General features: G+C 45.4%; 1 protein-coding gene across 1 annotated transcript in view; it reads left to right on the top strand.

The window, feature by feature from the left end:
• The window catches only part of NBAS (neuroblastoma amplified sequence), a 227,094-nt gene that overhangs the window by 114,979 nt on the left and 95,506 nt on the right, over positions 1-16,609 (top strand). The window contains exons 32-33 of the mRNA XM_004686434.2: positions 11,294-11,407; positions 15,158-15,271. Coding sequence (XP_004686491.1) covers positions 11,294-11,407; positions 15,158-15,271 — 228 coding nt within the window. The remainder of the gene's footprint in view (positions 1-11,293; positions 11,408-15,157; positions 15,272-16,609) is intronic.

Below are 16,609 nucleotides of genomic sequence, written 5' to 3' on the forward strand. Positions count from 1 at the left end.
CCTTGGGGGGTGTTCCTGTGGCTTTCCTATCCTTTGCTTACTGCTTTTCTAGTACAGTCTCCTATAAAAATATAATAAGATTGTTAATAGTTAAAGGTGGGTATTGACATGATAGGATTGGGTTATTTTACCAATTTGTTGCTTCATGAGTACAGGAGAGTTAACTAAAAGATGTGAACTAATAAGTCATTCTTAAAAACTATATTACTTGTTTCAAGAGTACTGTGATAAAAGTCAGTAGGAGAAACATGATTTTATATGTAGTCATCAGATTTTTCTTTGCTAAGAATTGCTGTAACAGGAAAAATCGGGTCATTCTATCTGTTGCCTTTTTTTTAATAGTGAGCATTTGGTACTTGTATGTTTAAGATTCTTAGTATTTTTTTGTTTAATAGCAAGGTTTTAAAATACTCTTTTCCCACTGACAGTGTTTCCGAGCTTTTGGAGAAACATGGCCTTGAGAAACCCGTTTCCTTTGTTAAGGACACTCAGTCCAGCCCCGAGGAGGCACGCAAGCTGATGGTTAGATTGACGAGGCTCACCAGGTGGAAGTACGTACGAAGCACAGATCACTGAGTCCAGCACAGGGTTTTAAAAAGTGCTGCTTTTTTCCTTTCTGACTTCATTGAATTATAATTGCACCAATTTGCAATGTGGCATAGTTAGTTTGGAGCCATGCAAATACCCACGAAGCCCTCACCTCACTGACGTAAAAGAACACGTCCGTCTCTTAATTTCATCTTTATCTCTGAGATACACTCACTGCTGTACAGGATGCTCTAGTACAGACGGTGCCCAGCTGTCTTTGCTCGCATTTTTTCCAATCAGAAGTCTACTGTCATCCTTATTCTACTTCAAATATGTGTGGTATATAGAATGGTGATGCCAACTTTTAGATTTTTACCTTGGGCCAGTTCTGAAGAACCATGCTTTCTCCTCCCACCCCCCGCCCCACCAGGCAGCCTCCTGTCAGTGAGTCCCACTGGAGAACGCTGCTGCAGGACATGCTGACCATGCGGCAGACTGTTTACACGTGTCTGGACTCCGATGCTTGCTACGAGGTAACTGTGTCTGAATCAGCTGCATTTCAGCTGCTTTGGGGTTACAGTTTCTCACTGGGCTGAGAGGCGACGAATGCTGGGTCCTGGGCTGTGTTCCTGAGCCAGTGCTGGGCGTTGAGCCGCGCTCTGCACTCGGTGGGCCACAGCTCCCCTCCCCTCCCTGTCTCTGGTGGGTGAACCGGGTGTAGTTAGTGGGTTGCCCCTCTGCTGGGAGTCCCGAGTCTCACTCGACTTCCCTCACTCCCATAGTTTGGAGCCACTAAACATATTCTGTCTGCTGAGATGAGCTTTTCAGTTCTCTCGCATCGCTGATTCTGTTCATTGTAATCATCCGACCACTTGTCTCTCTGCTTCCCTATCTTTCCTAATTTGCTCTGGCTCCGAGTGTTCTTTGAAAGCAGAACTTTTCATTGGGCAACCCTTCTTACAGTTACCTGCTGTTTCTGTATCAGTAATCAGAAAACAGCTGTGCCTTTCAGCATGGCATGGAACACCCAGCAGCTCTCAGCTGCTCTGTCGCGCTCACCTTGGCTGCCCTTCACAGCCATCTAGTGTGTGAGATTGTTTAAACCCTGTTACCTTAAAACTATGTTGACTTTAAAAAGGTTGAAATGTTACAGTATTTCTTTCTTCTTTTTAAAAAAAGATTTATTTTCATTTATTTATGCATACATGAACTAGGGTACGGGCCAGAGGTGAGAGGATCCCCCAGAGACAGAGTGGGGAGCAGAACAGGCGGATCTACTGAAATCCACTGCTGTGGGGAGCAGCCAGGAGACAGGCGAGGTCTGCTGCGCCCTGTGGGTCAGCTCTCTGGCCAGGATTGGACTTGTGCTGAAGCGGCTATGGCTAGCTTTGTAGTGCTGTGCTTTATTGAAACCGTTTTACCACCAGGGAGGGTCCGTGGGACAGCATTTCTAATGGTTTCTGTTTTGAGTAAATTTAAACCTTAAAATTATTACTCGAGTATTCATTGTAAATGTTAAAATATTGTGGTTCATTCAGTTAATTTTTTTTTCCTCCCTAAAAGATGGATTTTTAAAAACTGAGGTGAAATTCTCATAAAGTTAGCCATTTTAGATTGTGCAGCTCAGTGTCATTTCATGCGTTTTGGTGGTCAACAGCCCCCCTCTAGGGTGGATGTGGAGCTCACTTACTTCATTAGAATATTAGAGCCTTCATTTGGTTGAGAACCAAGTCCCCCTCTTTCAGCACTAACTCCAGTGCCCTCTTTTCCCAGATATTTACAGAAAGCCTTCTTTGTTCCAGTCGCCTTGAAAACATCCACTTGGCTGGGCAGATGATGCATTGCAGTGCTTGTTCCGTAAATCCCCCAGCTTGTGCGGCCCATAAAGGGAAAACCCAGCACAGGGTTGGTTATGAGAAGAGTGTGGACTTGGTGCTGGCTGCCAGCAGAGAGTACTTCAACTCCTCCACCAGCCTCACAGACAGCTGCATGGACCTGGCCAGGTGAGTAATTGTTTCTTCCCTGAGAGGGCGTCTGGGGTCACAGTGCACGACTCCAGTGTTGGTTTTAGCCTTTCCAGACAGTAAGTGTGTGGGGCACCATTACTTATTGCATAAACATGGCTATGTTATGAATATTCATCCACTTCTTGTGACCTTGTCCTCAGCACGCTTTCCCACAGCCATTCTGGCTGGCTGTAAGACGAGCCTCTCATTCGCAAAAGGTGTATGTAGTGGCTTGCAGACCCCAGCCCTGGGAAGTCTTAGCGCAGGTAGGTGATGGCTCGATTCTTCACGGCCTCCACTCTGTTAACGGAAAAAGGACAGATCAGATGACCAAACTCAAAAGCCTTTTCTATGTGGAAAATTCTAGGCTGAAAATCAGCCCTGTCTGTGACTCTTTTATATTGATATTCTAGTACCCTTCTGTTGTTGACACTGAGGAGGTGTGTTTATGATCTGAATTCTCTATATTTTAGATAGAATTACATTGATTTTTTAGAAGAATCTTCATGATTTAAAGTGTTTTTGTTTTTGTTTTTTTTTAAATAAAATTAAGAGCCTAATGATTGTTGGTCAATAAATAGAACATATATTGCTTCTGAATACATGACTTATCAGACTTTCAAAAGGATAACCGTACTGTTCTCAGCTGCACAGCTGCAGTGATGGCAGAGGCGGGTCCGGGCCGCCCTCTCGCCAGCTGCTTGTCTCTCTCAGCTCTGCGTGCTGGCTCACCTGGCGTGTCCCTCCTCGGGTGTGTCTCCAGTCACTCCTAGACATCTGGGGCCATTCTCTGATTCTTGGTCTGAGATCTCTGTCCCAAACCGACTCTACTTTTTCTTGCTCAGAGCTGAGCTGACCACATTCATTTCGAGAACCACACTTTCCAGCTTATTCTTCTGCCTCAAGGCAATTGGCAGTTTTCCCGAGGACCCGAGTTTTTCATGCAGGCTCTGACTTTTTATTTCTTGATAGAAACGCTGAATACCCCTGGACGTACCTTTAGTCTAATGGCGGCCTTGAGAATTGCTGATTTGCTTTTTCTTACCATGTCCCCTTTCCTGTGGCCGGGCTTGTAATTTTATTCTGTCTTCTCAGATTCTCTGTGAACAGTCTGTAAGAGGCCTTGCATTTTATTTTACATTATTTGACAAGTGAATCATATGGTCTTTCTTTTAAACAAACAAACAAACAAAAGTTAGGCACTCAATCATTCTGTAACTCTTGCATATATACTCACATATAATTTTACAAGGTAGCCCTGTGTATTCTTTTTCGCGGCACGTTTGATTAGGTAAGGTATGCCCGTACGTAGTGAGCTCCATCGTTTTAATGCTGCAAAACATCATGTGGCATAATTGTATTTTTCCAGCTCTTTTTAGACTGTATTTGATTGGATTCGAGTTTCCTGTCTTCATTGTTGGAGAAGCAGCCGTGTGTTGAGGTTAAGTACATGGTTTTTAGAGCGAGATGCCAGTGTAGAGTCCTGTCTTGGCCAGAGCAGCCTTGTGACCTTGGGCCAGTTATCAGGATGTCAGCTTCTTCAGCTGGAAAATGACTATAATAATAGGCTCCTTCCTCGGGCTGTTGTAATGTTAACGGGTAAGAAGGCTGGTTCCAGCCGCCCGCCTGCTGCTGTGATGCTGCAGGGGTGAAGGTGGGGCACCGGCAGAGGTGACCCCCAGGACATTCTGGTGTATGTTACCCAGTTAGTAGGGCAACGCTGTGCCCCTTCTCCAAACTAATTGCTGACATTTCAGTTTTTGCCTAGTAAACACCTGCATTTGCATTTTTTCTTTTGAGGTCTGTTTCTAGCTTTTATTTTTTTCTGGGGTGCTCACCTTTTTATTCCTGATTCTTGGGAAAGTTTTTAGTAGGAGGGACATTTGTTCTTTGCCTATTCTGAATGTTTTAACTGTATTGGCAAGTTTTTATTGTATGTAATTTATCTTTCAAGTTGATAGAAGTAAAGATATTTTGTTCTCTAATAGTTTCTATTTGTGTTTTTCTTTGAAATATCTGTAATTCCTAGGCCAGTAAGTAAGTTTCTTCTGTTGCTTTTTATTCCTTTGATGCTTTTATTTTTACATTGAATTTCTAGGCCTATTCGTAATTTAACTGAATAAAATGTGGTCACCATTCAGATTTATTTTCTCCCCCAAATGATGAGTAGTTGTTTCAATTCCAGCCCAAACTTAAAACTTTTTCCCAGTGATACCTTATTATAGAGTGAGTCATGTTTCCTCAAACCATGTTATTGAACTTGACAAAGTTGTTTAAAATAGTAATTTTTTTCCTTTTCCCCCAAGGGCTTGTATTTCTATTTCAGATGATGAAAATATAAAATAGAATAGCCTTTGAAATTGGGAGTTGTGTTTGACCTAAATCTTCTTGGCAGGTGTTCTCAGAGATCATTTTAAAAACTATGCTTCCTATGGTGTCCTTCGCTCCCTCTCTTTTTTTCCTCCCACAAGGACATAACTTGATTTGAAAAAGGTGTCATATGTGTATAGTGTGGCACCAAACTTATTGCCACCCATGAGCCTGATATAGTTAAATGCTGATAATTATATTGACTATAGAAAATTGCCCGTGCATTCTTACTGGTTCCGTTATTACTTACTAGCTGGTTCTTTTTTATGAGGAAGCAATAATCACAAGATGAAATACTCAAATAACACATAAAGGCTAGATATTGACAATGAGTCTCCCCTGCTCTAAGGCCCCTAGCTTCTTTATATATATATATATAATTTTTTTTTACCAGTTTCCTATGTATTGTTCTGAAATATCTTATTACATGTCACCCTCTTCTTCTGTAAGTCACCCATAAGTACTTAATATTTCCGCATGCCTTTCCATAGCCTATGTTTTTCACTTACAACCTATCTTGAAAGTTTTTCCTTCTGAATACACACAGGTTTGTTTCATTCTTTCCTGATAGTTGTAGATTATTCCACTGGTTGACTTCTGTGTATTTGATTGGTTAACTCCTGATTTAGTGTCTATCTTGTAAAAGCACTGGTAGTGAATGTGGATAGTTAGGTCTGGACATGTGTGACCCTAGCTGTGGTATGAATTCCTAGTACGGGAATGCTGTTTCAGTGGTATGCCTGATTATAATTTTGACAGCTACCAAAAATAGGCTATTCACCGCTTACATTTGAAACAGTGGTATATGTTGGTGCTCACCATTGACGTCTTCCAGGTTTGCAAAGACCAAGCCAGGCCTGTATCTGTCACTCGGTTGTTTCGGTGCCTGCTGGGGCCGATAGCGCACTGCTGGGCTGTGACTTTAGCCTTCATCAGCTCTTCCTGGCTGACTTCTGCCTATCTGTCTGGCCCATGACCACTATTCTTGCACATGCACCTTTCAGAAAGGAAATAATGTCTATCAAAGTGCTTCTTGAGGTGTATTTGTTCTAAATTTTTCAAAGATTGCTTAGAATACTCCATCCTTATCACAGATTCTTACAGTAGCTAGTAATTTTTTTTTTTCTTCTACATTTATGTCAGTTCTTCAGCATCAACTGAATCTTTTTTTGGCCAGGAAAATGTCCTTGTGCTTCTTACATCACTCTGTTTTCTTTGGGATTCAAAACTGTAACTAAATAAGTCATTACTATTTTTTTTCCTACAAGAATGACTGAAAGTTACCTGACCCCTTTCTGAGATTCTAATATGCTCATTCCCTTTGAGTTGGCAGTGAAAGTGAGCGGGTCGCAGAGGTAAGTGGCTCCACCCTGAAACAGCCCTCTGCCCTCACTGGGGCACGGGAGGCCTCTCGCTGCTCTGCCGTCAGCTTCCGCTTCCTTCTGAGCAGGTTGTGCTGTTTGCCTGCCCCAGTCTTGCTGTGAAGATTAGGTAAGATGATAGGACCGAGCATAACACCTGGAATATATTAAGATTTTGATAAATATGAACATCATGTTGTTGAATATTAAGAAGGAGCTCACTGGACATAAGTTGTCGCTTATTTTTAAAACTCGATCTTCTCTTCTCTAGATGTTGCTTACAGCTGATGCTTGATGGACCTGCAGCCATTCAGGAGGAGCTAAGTCTAATCCAAGCCCTTGGGTGTCTGGAAGAATTTGGAGTAAAGATCCTGCCTTTGCAAGGTCAGTTTTCTACATAGTTCTGTGTTAGTCTCGTCTTGTCTTGCATTAACTTACCTCTGTCCTGTTTAATTCTTATTTTTTTTGTTATCAGAATATCACATACATTTACTTAGCTTTAATGCCAATGTTAAAATCAACAAATGTAAATCCTTAACTGCACCAAGCAAACTTGGCCATTTAAGTAGTTTTAAATTAGTATTGCCTTCCAGAAAACTGGGAGCTTTTCCTTTCCACCCCACATATCATGATTTCCCTCTAGTTCTGGGAGAATTTTCACTTGATGAACAAATTGCTTTGGGGATATTTTGGAATTATGTTCCTCAAATGAGTACTAATCCGGCAAACTATGTATCGCATAGATTTCTCTGCAGATTATTTTCTTTAGCACCTAACTGCAGTTACCACGTAGTGTAATTTTTACCTACTTGCCCAATGGTACAAATGATCTGCCCTGAAAATACAGATATATCCTGTGACATTTCAGTTAGTAAAATAGTTTAACCTCAGTGATAAATTTTATCATTATCAAAAATAATCACTGTCCACATGGGACATTTTATCAGTCTTTACTGACTCGCAGGCATATGAACTAGTGCCCAGCATCCCCTCCTCATGCGTGGGTGGTTATTTAATACCAGTTTGATGGAGGACAGTCATTATAAGCACTTACAGTTTAGGTAAAGTTGATGACTGTAGAAACTCTGTAATAATAGGGGTCCTACACCTATGATTCCAAATTTGTATGTTTTCTTTCTTAAAATAACATGTACTTATTGGTCGGAGGCGGCTACAGTTTCAGCAACTGCATGTAGGGATATGTTCACTGGACTGATTGCATGACGCACCTGGAGTGGTTGTAGGTAGAGAGTTAGTGTCACCTTGGTAAGCCCTTTGAGACTTCAACATTGATTTTGTTATCTGGAAGTTTAAAAAGGATGGAATTCTCCAAACTAGTCGTGCCTTTATGACGCACACACTTCTCTAGGTGAGAGCAAGCAGAAGCTAGCTCATGAAGGTGAAGACGCTCAGTGCTCAGCTTTTCTCCCAGCGTAGATCCTGATCGCATAAGACACAGATACCTGGGGAGGCAGACTGGGCTTCCTGCAGGTGCGGCATGGTAAGGTCGGAACCCTGTGAAGTGGCTCATCAACTGTCCTTCCTGTCCTTTGGTTGTTTAACCCCTTTGCAGCATCCCATCTTTTACCCCATTTTTCGAGAGAAATCTACAAGAAAAAAATTGAGCCAATGCTTCTTATCATCTTTTTAAAGTTCACATTTATGACACTTAAAAAAAAAGGCATTTGTATCAGAATAGTACGTTACTGGATAAAACCAGAAATAGAATTTCAGGACAATGGATGAGTGTCTCAGACTTTCACCAGTTTGGTATATAGCTTATTTCCATGGTTGATTTCTGTTGTATACATTAGAAGTCACTGTAAATGACAATAGTTATTTTTATGTTTATTGCAGATTATTCTTTAACTAGGTCTATAGTATATGTATGACTACAGGCCAGAGGTATGGGGGTGGTGAGAGGCAGAGTGGGGAGCAGAACAGGCAGATGGACTGAAATACTCTGCTGAGGGGAGCAGCGAGAGAGACAGGAGAGGACTCCTACATGGGTGAGCTCCCTGGCTGGGGATTGAACTTGTGCTGCAGTGGCTGCGGACAGCTTCATAGTGCCGCGCTTTCACTCGTTACACCACCAGGGAAGGCCCCATAGTATTTTTTTAAAAGGGGATGATTGGAATTTCTCATTTAATATTTAATTGTTGCCATGACCTAACGTTGCTCATATTCTCTTACTGAAATGTAAACATCAGGCAAGTGCCAGCCAAGCAGGTCTGCTGCGTCACGGTCACCTGTCACCCTCTCCTGAGGCACTAGGGGTGTGCATGTCCCAGGCTGTGAGGCCTGGCTGAGTCCAAAGTAGGCTTTAGTCACTTCAGACCTCGGCCGCGGGCCCACAGTGGGGGCGTGCTGGGTTTTGGTGGTCTACGTGGGCGGCGTCTGTGGAACTTCTCTTTAATTTCTGCTCGGAAAGGTTTAGAGATGTGGGTGGGAGAGACTGTTGAGCTCCTTCCGTGTTTTGGTGATTTTCCCTAGAATCGTCTCTCCTCTCTTATTTTGAACCTGGGGACTCGCTGAGGGCCACGATGCCTCCTTGCCCCCTGCAGTTTTCAGTCAGAATGGCCCTCGGGATGTGACTCACTGGAGCAGTTGTCACACTTCATCGTACGTTTCCATGTCCCTTTATTGAAAAAAAAAAAAATTCTGCCTGTCACGTGGAAAGGGCCACCCCGTGCCTGTCATGCGTCTCACAGCCCTGGCGAGCCCCGCGCTGACCCCTCTGCAGACTGCTGCTCTGGGGCTCATCGCAGCAGAAGAGCCCGGCAGGCCAGCTCCGGAAAGTCAGCTCTCGACACGGCCGTGAAGCTCCGCTTGCTGGACACACTCAGCAGTCAGGAAATGGCCGGCCTTGCTGGGACTTTGGGTATCCTTGTTTGGAAATGATGTGTGCGTAACTGTGGATGTTCTGTGGAAGCTGAGGTCTGCAATGTGATCGCTTAAGCAACACAAAAATCTATTGCGTTGTACCATTCACGTCATTGCTGAACTCAAAACTTCTTACAATAGTGACAATTGATCCAAATTACTGAAAAGCAGTTTCAGTTTATTCTCAAGTGTGCTGACTCGCTCCGATCTCCCCCGAAGCACATTTCAAGTGCAGCCTCCCTGCTAGGCACCTGGACGCCAGACCTCTCGCCCTTACTGGGTAGGCCAGGTACTTAGCCGTTCTCTGCGGCATGCTGTCTTCCTCGCAGCTATTGTCTCATTGAGCAGACTGGTGTAAAACAAACATTTTTCTCAGTCCTCTCGATGCTGTTGACGGCGGAGCCCTTCTGTTCAGGGCACAAGTCGCCTTTTCTCTGACAGTCTTCAGACACCCAGGGGCGGGTGTGAATAGCTGCGCCCAAACCTGCTATTTTGCTGTGGCTTCTGAGAAGTTTCCTGACTGAGGAGTTTTTTAAAAAGACATTTGCTGTCATGTCGTGACAGCTTTCCCGCTTGACATATTGATTTGGAGTTTCCTGTTGGAATGGCTGCCAGAAATGTGGAGTGGGGAGGGAGCAGCGCCTCTGCATGCTGCTGGCCACGTGGGGGCCACAGCTACCCCGAGGTGCAGACTGGCCTTGCCGTCCTCACAGGGGCAGAGGGCGGCCGTGTAGGGCAGGTGCAGCGCTGCGCTGTCCTTAGCACCCCGTGCACAGGGCGCTTGAAGTCTGTGCTCTGCTTCCACGTTGGCTGTGCCTGCGCCGCAGGAGGAGCCTTTCCGCACCCGGGAAGCTAGCGGTGGAGCTAAATCACAACGAATGGGTTAATGGAAGCAGCCACAGCCATGTCATCTGGAAGCGATTGCTGTTCCATGAGTCTCGTGAAGTGCTTGTGCGCATGAGTGTACTTTCCCCCGGAATTGGGGTGTTCGCATAAATGATTCTTGATGTTCAAACGAGCAGATTGTAGGCACTTCAGTTTTCCCTGTGTTCTTTCCGTGAAAGGTCTGGGCTTGTCGCCCAGACTGAGAGCACTGTGGCTAAACCCTGCCTGAAGCCAGCTTTGCCGCTTACTGCTGGGGAGATGGACAGCACCTAACCTCTTTGGTTTACATTTCCTCACTTAAAAAGTGGGGTATTAATCAGCACCTCAAAAAGTTGCTTTTAAAGAGTAACTCTGTATGTTGATAGTTTCTCAGTATGATTATAGTGGAATCTCTATAGGTGTCGGCTGTCATTTCTTATTTGCAGGTGCGTTCTAACTAAGCTTTCTTGAAATAATTTTCTGACCGGGTTCAGGTGCACTGCATTCTCGTCGCCGTCTGTTTACTCTGGTAACCGCCAGTGTCTGGTGTCTGCCTTCAGCATACACCTCCCTTACCTGACTCACCCATTCCACCAGCCTCCTTCACCGCAATCTATTCTCTGTACCCAAGACTTTGTTTTCTTTATTTACATTCCACATAGAAGTGAAATTATCAGGTATGATTCTCCATCTGCTCTTGGTTAATCTCAAGTTTTCTCCATTTTGTTGCAAATGACAAGCTTTATTTTAGTATAGCTGAGTTGGTATTCTAGTAAATATGTGTAATGGAAACTGCACTTTACCCAGAACGTTCCCTAACCAGTCCTGCAATTCACACACACACACACACACGCACACACACACTGTGTCTCTCTCCTTCTTATCATCTGTTGATGGGCACTTAGGTTGTCTCATATATTGAACATAAGGGTATATTTATGTTTTAGAATTAATATGTTTATATTCTTGGTATACACATATATGTTTGTTATAATTATATAAAGTATATGCAGTGTATGTTTACTATATAACTTATATACAGTGTTAATTTTTTGATGAGTTCATTTTTAATTGAGGTAATATTTGGATGCTCCCATTGGGTACTGCCACATAGTACACCCACCACCTATCACCCAAAGTCCACCTCGAAAGGCCAGTTTTCCAGGCGCCATTTACTTGAAAGCCTTCCTTTACGGAGTGTTCTCGGCCTCCTTGTCAAGTACTAGGTGACCGCGCGTTTGGGTTGACTTCTGGTCTCTCAGGAAGGCCCTTGTTTTGTAGTGCGACTGCGCTCCGACCGGATCAGCCTCATCAAGGAATGTATTTGCCAGTTCCCCATGTGCTACAAGCAGTCCGCCAAGCTTCTGGACCTTGCTGAGTTGCTGCGGGTGGCAGGTAAGTTTTGAATGCCGAGCTGCAGAATACGCTGTGTTACTCTTGACAGCATCCTAGGTGATTGTCAGGCATATGCTGATGGGTGCACAGGAGCTTCCTTTGGCACGGTGTAAGATCGGCAAGTTGTAAAAGTGTTTACCTGCACTGAGCTCCTGGCCCATGACTCCTTTCAGTGAAGAGGGCTTTGGGTGAGGCTACTGACCACAGACAGTTGCCATTTCTAATCAGGAAACGTGACTCTAGGCTAAGCCTGCATTGTCATTCACCTTCAGAGTCTAGATTTGGTGTATTATAGTCTTTGAACATAAACAGTTTCTTAGAAAAATTCGTGCGTGCCCTGCCAGGTGCGATTTCCTCATGCGTGATCTCATTTTATCTCCTCCGATGTGGTGGTGATGACAGTGTTTTTCCTGTTTCATAATGGAAATTGAGGATCAAAGATGGGTACGATCTTGCACAGCAGGTTGTAGAGCACATCATGGCTTTCCGGAACACCTGCCTCTACAGTTCATGCTTCTTCAGCCCGCTTTCTGCTTACCAGCATCTTTTAATAATTTTCTTGGGTATTCTTGACAGAAATTGATCTCTGCAAGAACAGATGTTGGCCATTTTGTTTCGCAAGCAGTGGTTTGAGGTTCTTTACCAAGTCACAGATTGTAAGCTCAGAATGAAGGATTGATATTTTTATTGTTGGCTTTAAGATGTATAGGCTTGGCTAGTTAGTGGGCACACATTTATTAATGTTTGAAGGTTGCATTGTATAGGACTCTCATTCTAAAATAAGGTTCTAAAAGTCAAGTTTTAGTAAAGTTTGAAGATTGTCTGAAAGTATAGCACAAGCGTTTGGCCTTGCAGTAGCCTTGCAGAGGCACCAACCTTGGGACAGGGCCAGTCTCCCATCAGGTAGCATCTCGGATGAACAGAGAAGTTGCCTATGAGGTCAGAGATGCGTTTAGTCCTGACTGTGCTGTACCTTTGCTAGAAGGTGAGTTTTCGCTCCCGCCTGGAGAAGGGGCCCACTGCCCCCTGCTTCTACTGCCCAGTGTGTGAGACCCAACGAGTAAAGGTGTACGTGCTGTGATGCACTCTGGTCATCAGGGGAGAATTTCAGAAGGATCAAGTTCTTCAGAACCCTGAAGCTGGCAGGAGCGCCATCCCCCATCTTCTTCACACCTACTAGGATTCATCTCCATTTCTCTTTGTGACTTGTTGATGTAGAAAGAGGTATTTTTATATGATTCTGGTAAACTAAATGGACTTTTAATGGGATTAACATTCTTCTTTTTACCAGTCAGCAAGAGCTGTTCAGGTTCTTTATGAAAAATGCAGTCAGACCGTGGTTAGGGATAGCTCAGCCAGAGGATGGCCTGGCACCGGGACTGGAGAGACTTAAGTACCTGCGGGAAGCAAAAGCTCTGTCACTGTGTCCGTTTCTCCGTGTGGTCTCTCCACCTGGTGGCCTCACTGTAACCAGATAACTTACATGGTGTCCCAGAAACCAGCAAAAGCTTCTACCGTTTTCTCATCTTGTGGGAGAGTCCAGGCAGCTTCATTGCTATTGTATTTTCTTCATGGAGGGAGTCACATGTGGCCTCCCACTGTCAAGAGACATGTTTGTAGACTCCACCGGGAGGCGGGCTGGATGGAGAGTTCGCTGCTGAGCGAACACTCACATGGGTGTTGGATAAGGGCGTGGCTCCTGCCTGGCTCTGGGCAAATGTCCTTAGCTCTTTGCCACATGACCCCTCATGGGACTTGGGACTTCTCTCCACCATAGAGAGTTTCTCCTAGAGCAGTTAGTGCACAATAGAACATGGACCCTATCCTGCCTTTTATGCCTTTGTCTCGGAAGTTGCCACACCACCACTTCCGCCTTGTTCTGTTTGGTAGAAGCAATACTTTAACTGTGATCCAAGGCATTAAACTACATCTTCGTAAGTGAGGATCATAGAATTTGTGGACTTAGTTTATATTTCATAAGCCCAAAGCTTTGCTAGGCCATCATTAATCTGCAGACTAAACATCCAAATCTTTTTCTTTAATAGCTTTCTAGTCTGATGATGTTCCTGGCTGGTCTCCAAAAGAACTTTGTTTTGTTTGTAATATTTTTCTAGAGATCATTCATTTTAGACCTATTATGATTGTTCTTCTTTTTAATCATCTGCTCAGATTGGAACTTTCTAAATTTAAATACAGTTAAGTATTTGAGTTTTGAATTTCAGGGTGACCATTTGATCCATCGTCATATAAAATGTCACATGTACAGCAGCCTGAAGGGAGTCAACCAATCCTTCTAAATCATATATATACAGCGCTGTAAGGCAATGTTGCCTCAATGAAAAATGACAAATCTCATTTTATGTTTTTATATCTAAGTTCCTTCTTGCCGTGTCCTTGACAGCAGAGGCATGAATCTCATTTTGTATGTGGGGGCGCGTAAGAGAAGTCTTCGTGGAGCCTGGTTGTGTGGAGGGCACTGGGCTCCCAGCTGAGTGGCATCACCCTGGGCTCCAGCGGGGCAGTCGGCTTTGTGGTGACCCCTGCGCAGCTGGGTTGAGTTTAAAGGGAAGAAAGAGAAAAAGAGCCCACGGCAGATTGTGTGGGTCGGGTTGAACACCGGCCTGGGCATCAGATCCCGCACACCTGCCAGCCCAGCTCCATGCAAGATGGCACAAGGTGGGCTGGATGCACTGGTGTGGTTTTGGTTTTGAACCCTGAGCTGGTTTTGAAAGTGGACAAAGCTTGAGCTCCCACTGGCCACCATCAGCTTCAGGCCTGCTCCGGCCCTGGCCAAGTCTTGGAAACAGCTGATTTGGAAAAAGGACCAATGGGGTTTGAAAGGCGGGGCCGAGAGAGGTTTTGCTGGCCAGTGAGGCTGGACCTCTAGGAGGAGGCTGGATTCGGCTTGGGAGAGGCTTCAGGAGAACGACTCCGGGAAGGCCCTCCACACAGATGTTTCAGATTTGTGTTTGCTGCCTCAGTGTGGGGTTCTGCCTCTGCACCACCTGTGACTGAACCGGGAAGTTCCCACGTCTGCTTAGATTCTGCTCCTTTCCCGGGCCTGCTGCTCCCCAGAGCACAAAGTCCCTGCAGTGGGCAGCTGGCCCACGGGAGCTGCCGTGGCTGCCTTGGCCCCGCCCCTGACAACGGAGAAGGCTCGTGCTCTGGGCCGGGCGACAAGGTTCTCACACAACCTGCAGGAAACCTCACCGTTCCTGTCACTCAGGGCTCGGCCTTTTGGGACTGAGCCCACTGAGCCCGCCGGGTGACCGGGACTCTCTCGTCACCTCTCTGAGCGCCCTCTGGTTTCTCTGGGGAATTGCAGCAACACTACCACCCCCGCCGCCCCGTGTTAGCTGGATCCCGGCCCACTGCTCAGCAGTGCACCACCAGCTCCAGGCTCCCTTCGGAGGGACAACGCCCGAGCGCACGAGCAGCTTGGTTTGTGCTGCTGGACAGGGTGACACTATCTGGGGTCACATGGTCCTCCACATGTCACCTGGAGCAAAACCGGGCCCATCCAACAGTGCCCCACGGCCCTCCCTCGCCCCTGGCCACTGCTGCGCTCTCCTCTGCTTCCACGGGCGTCCCCATTTTAAATACCTTCTGTTAAGGAAATCCTGGGCCCACACCGTCTATTCCAGTTAGTCTCATCTCTTCTTCTTTGAAGTAATTTGAAAGACAGTATGAATGACTTTCCAAATTGATTGATACTGCTGTAATTATGAAGTCATTTGCACGTGCTTACAGGTGAAGACTCAGAAGAAAGACGTGGACAGGTCCTCATCCTGCTGGTTGAGCAGGCTCTTCGCTTCCATGACTACAAGGCGGCCAACGTGCACTGTCAGGAGCTGATGGCCACAGGCGAGTAGGCGCCTCCTTAAGGCTTTGCGCGTGACCACTGTATGTGCTGAACAGGGTAAAGGTCTGTTCTGGACTCAGCTGGTCTGACTGGGAAGCCAGCACACTTTTTCATGAGACTTGAGAAGCATTTTATGAGCTGTGATATGTATGCCATGTGCTTATAGATTAATGCAAGTACTCAGGGAGCTCAGAGTTATATTTTATCTAAAGCTTTGGTTTCCATCCCTATGAAAAACATGCTCATAATTGTGGGAGCAATTTTATGTATAGATTTTTATGTCCTTATGTATTTGTTATAGGAAACAAAGTTTATATTTGAAATATCTGCAATGTGTGGCTATCTCGTTAATAGTTCTATTATTTTTTTTCAAGCTAACAGTGGTTTTCAAGCAAATGTTGTAAAAATGGGTAGTAGTTTGCAACCCCCAAGTTTTCCATACTGAATTTCTAATTCCTATCTCAGGAGGATAAGTAGCTTTCACTGTGACAGAATTTCTTTATTAAGAACACAGTCCCCAGTCCGTTGGGAAGGCCTTCCTGCCGTCCTGGGGTCTGTACCGAATGCTCTACTGTTTGCGGCTTTGCCTGAATGTAGGCAGCCTGCTCATCACTCACCGCCTGCCTATTTGGGGAGGTGGGGTGTGGGGGCGCAAAAATGGGGCTTCCCTTCACAATAACCACACACCTGTGCATTTTGGCATTGTGCCCATTTTGTATGCATGTAGTTATAGAAAAATTTACTCCAGCTCTTAGTAAAATTGGTAAGGAAGACTACCGAGGACTGTTGCAATAGATGTTAAAATTTTTGCATTAGGGATGAAATGAGATCAGGCTCACCTGGCACAGAGCAGGGACTGTTGGAGATTTATAGCCAAGGAGCAGCGTGAGGCCTGTGGGTGGAAAATGACTCCGATGCCACAGGCTTGTGAGACATTGCTATACCCACTCACTAGGCTTCCTGCTGAAGGCAGGCTTGGGCCGTCAGATGTCCAGGGGAGGGGTTAGATGTCAGAGAACAGCAGAGATTCTCTCTCAACTGGCCTAGCAGACTTCTTGTTAAACCTGGGCTGGCGGGCACAGCCAGCCCACCCCAAGGCAGGCTGTGCCCAGTGGAGGAAAAAAGTCCTCAGTGCTTTATCCACCCAGAATTAGAAGAGGCACCTTGTGAGCAGAGCCCTCGATGCTCACCCAGAGCAGAGTCCTTTGATGTCCACCCTAAGAGCAGAGACCTCAGTGTCCACCATGAGAGCAGAGTCCTGTGATGTCCACCCTGAGAGCAGAGCCCTCGATGCCCACCCTGAGAGCAGAGCCCTCAATGTCCACCCTGAGAGCAGAGTC

The sequence above is a fragment of the Condylura cristata genome, unplaced genomic scaffold (genome assembly GCF_000260355.1).
Source record: "Condylura cristata isolate star-nosed mole 26May11 unplaced genomic scaffold, ConCri1.0 scaffold00020, whole genome shotgun sequence".
In the NCBI taxonomy this organism is placed as follows: Eukaryota; Metazoa; Chordata; class Mammalia; order Eulipotyphla; family Talpidae; genus Condylura; species Condylura cristata.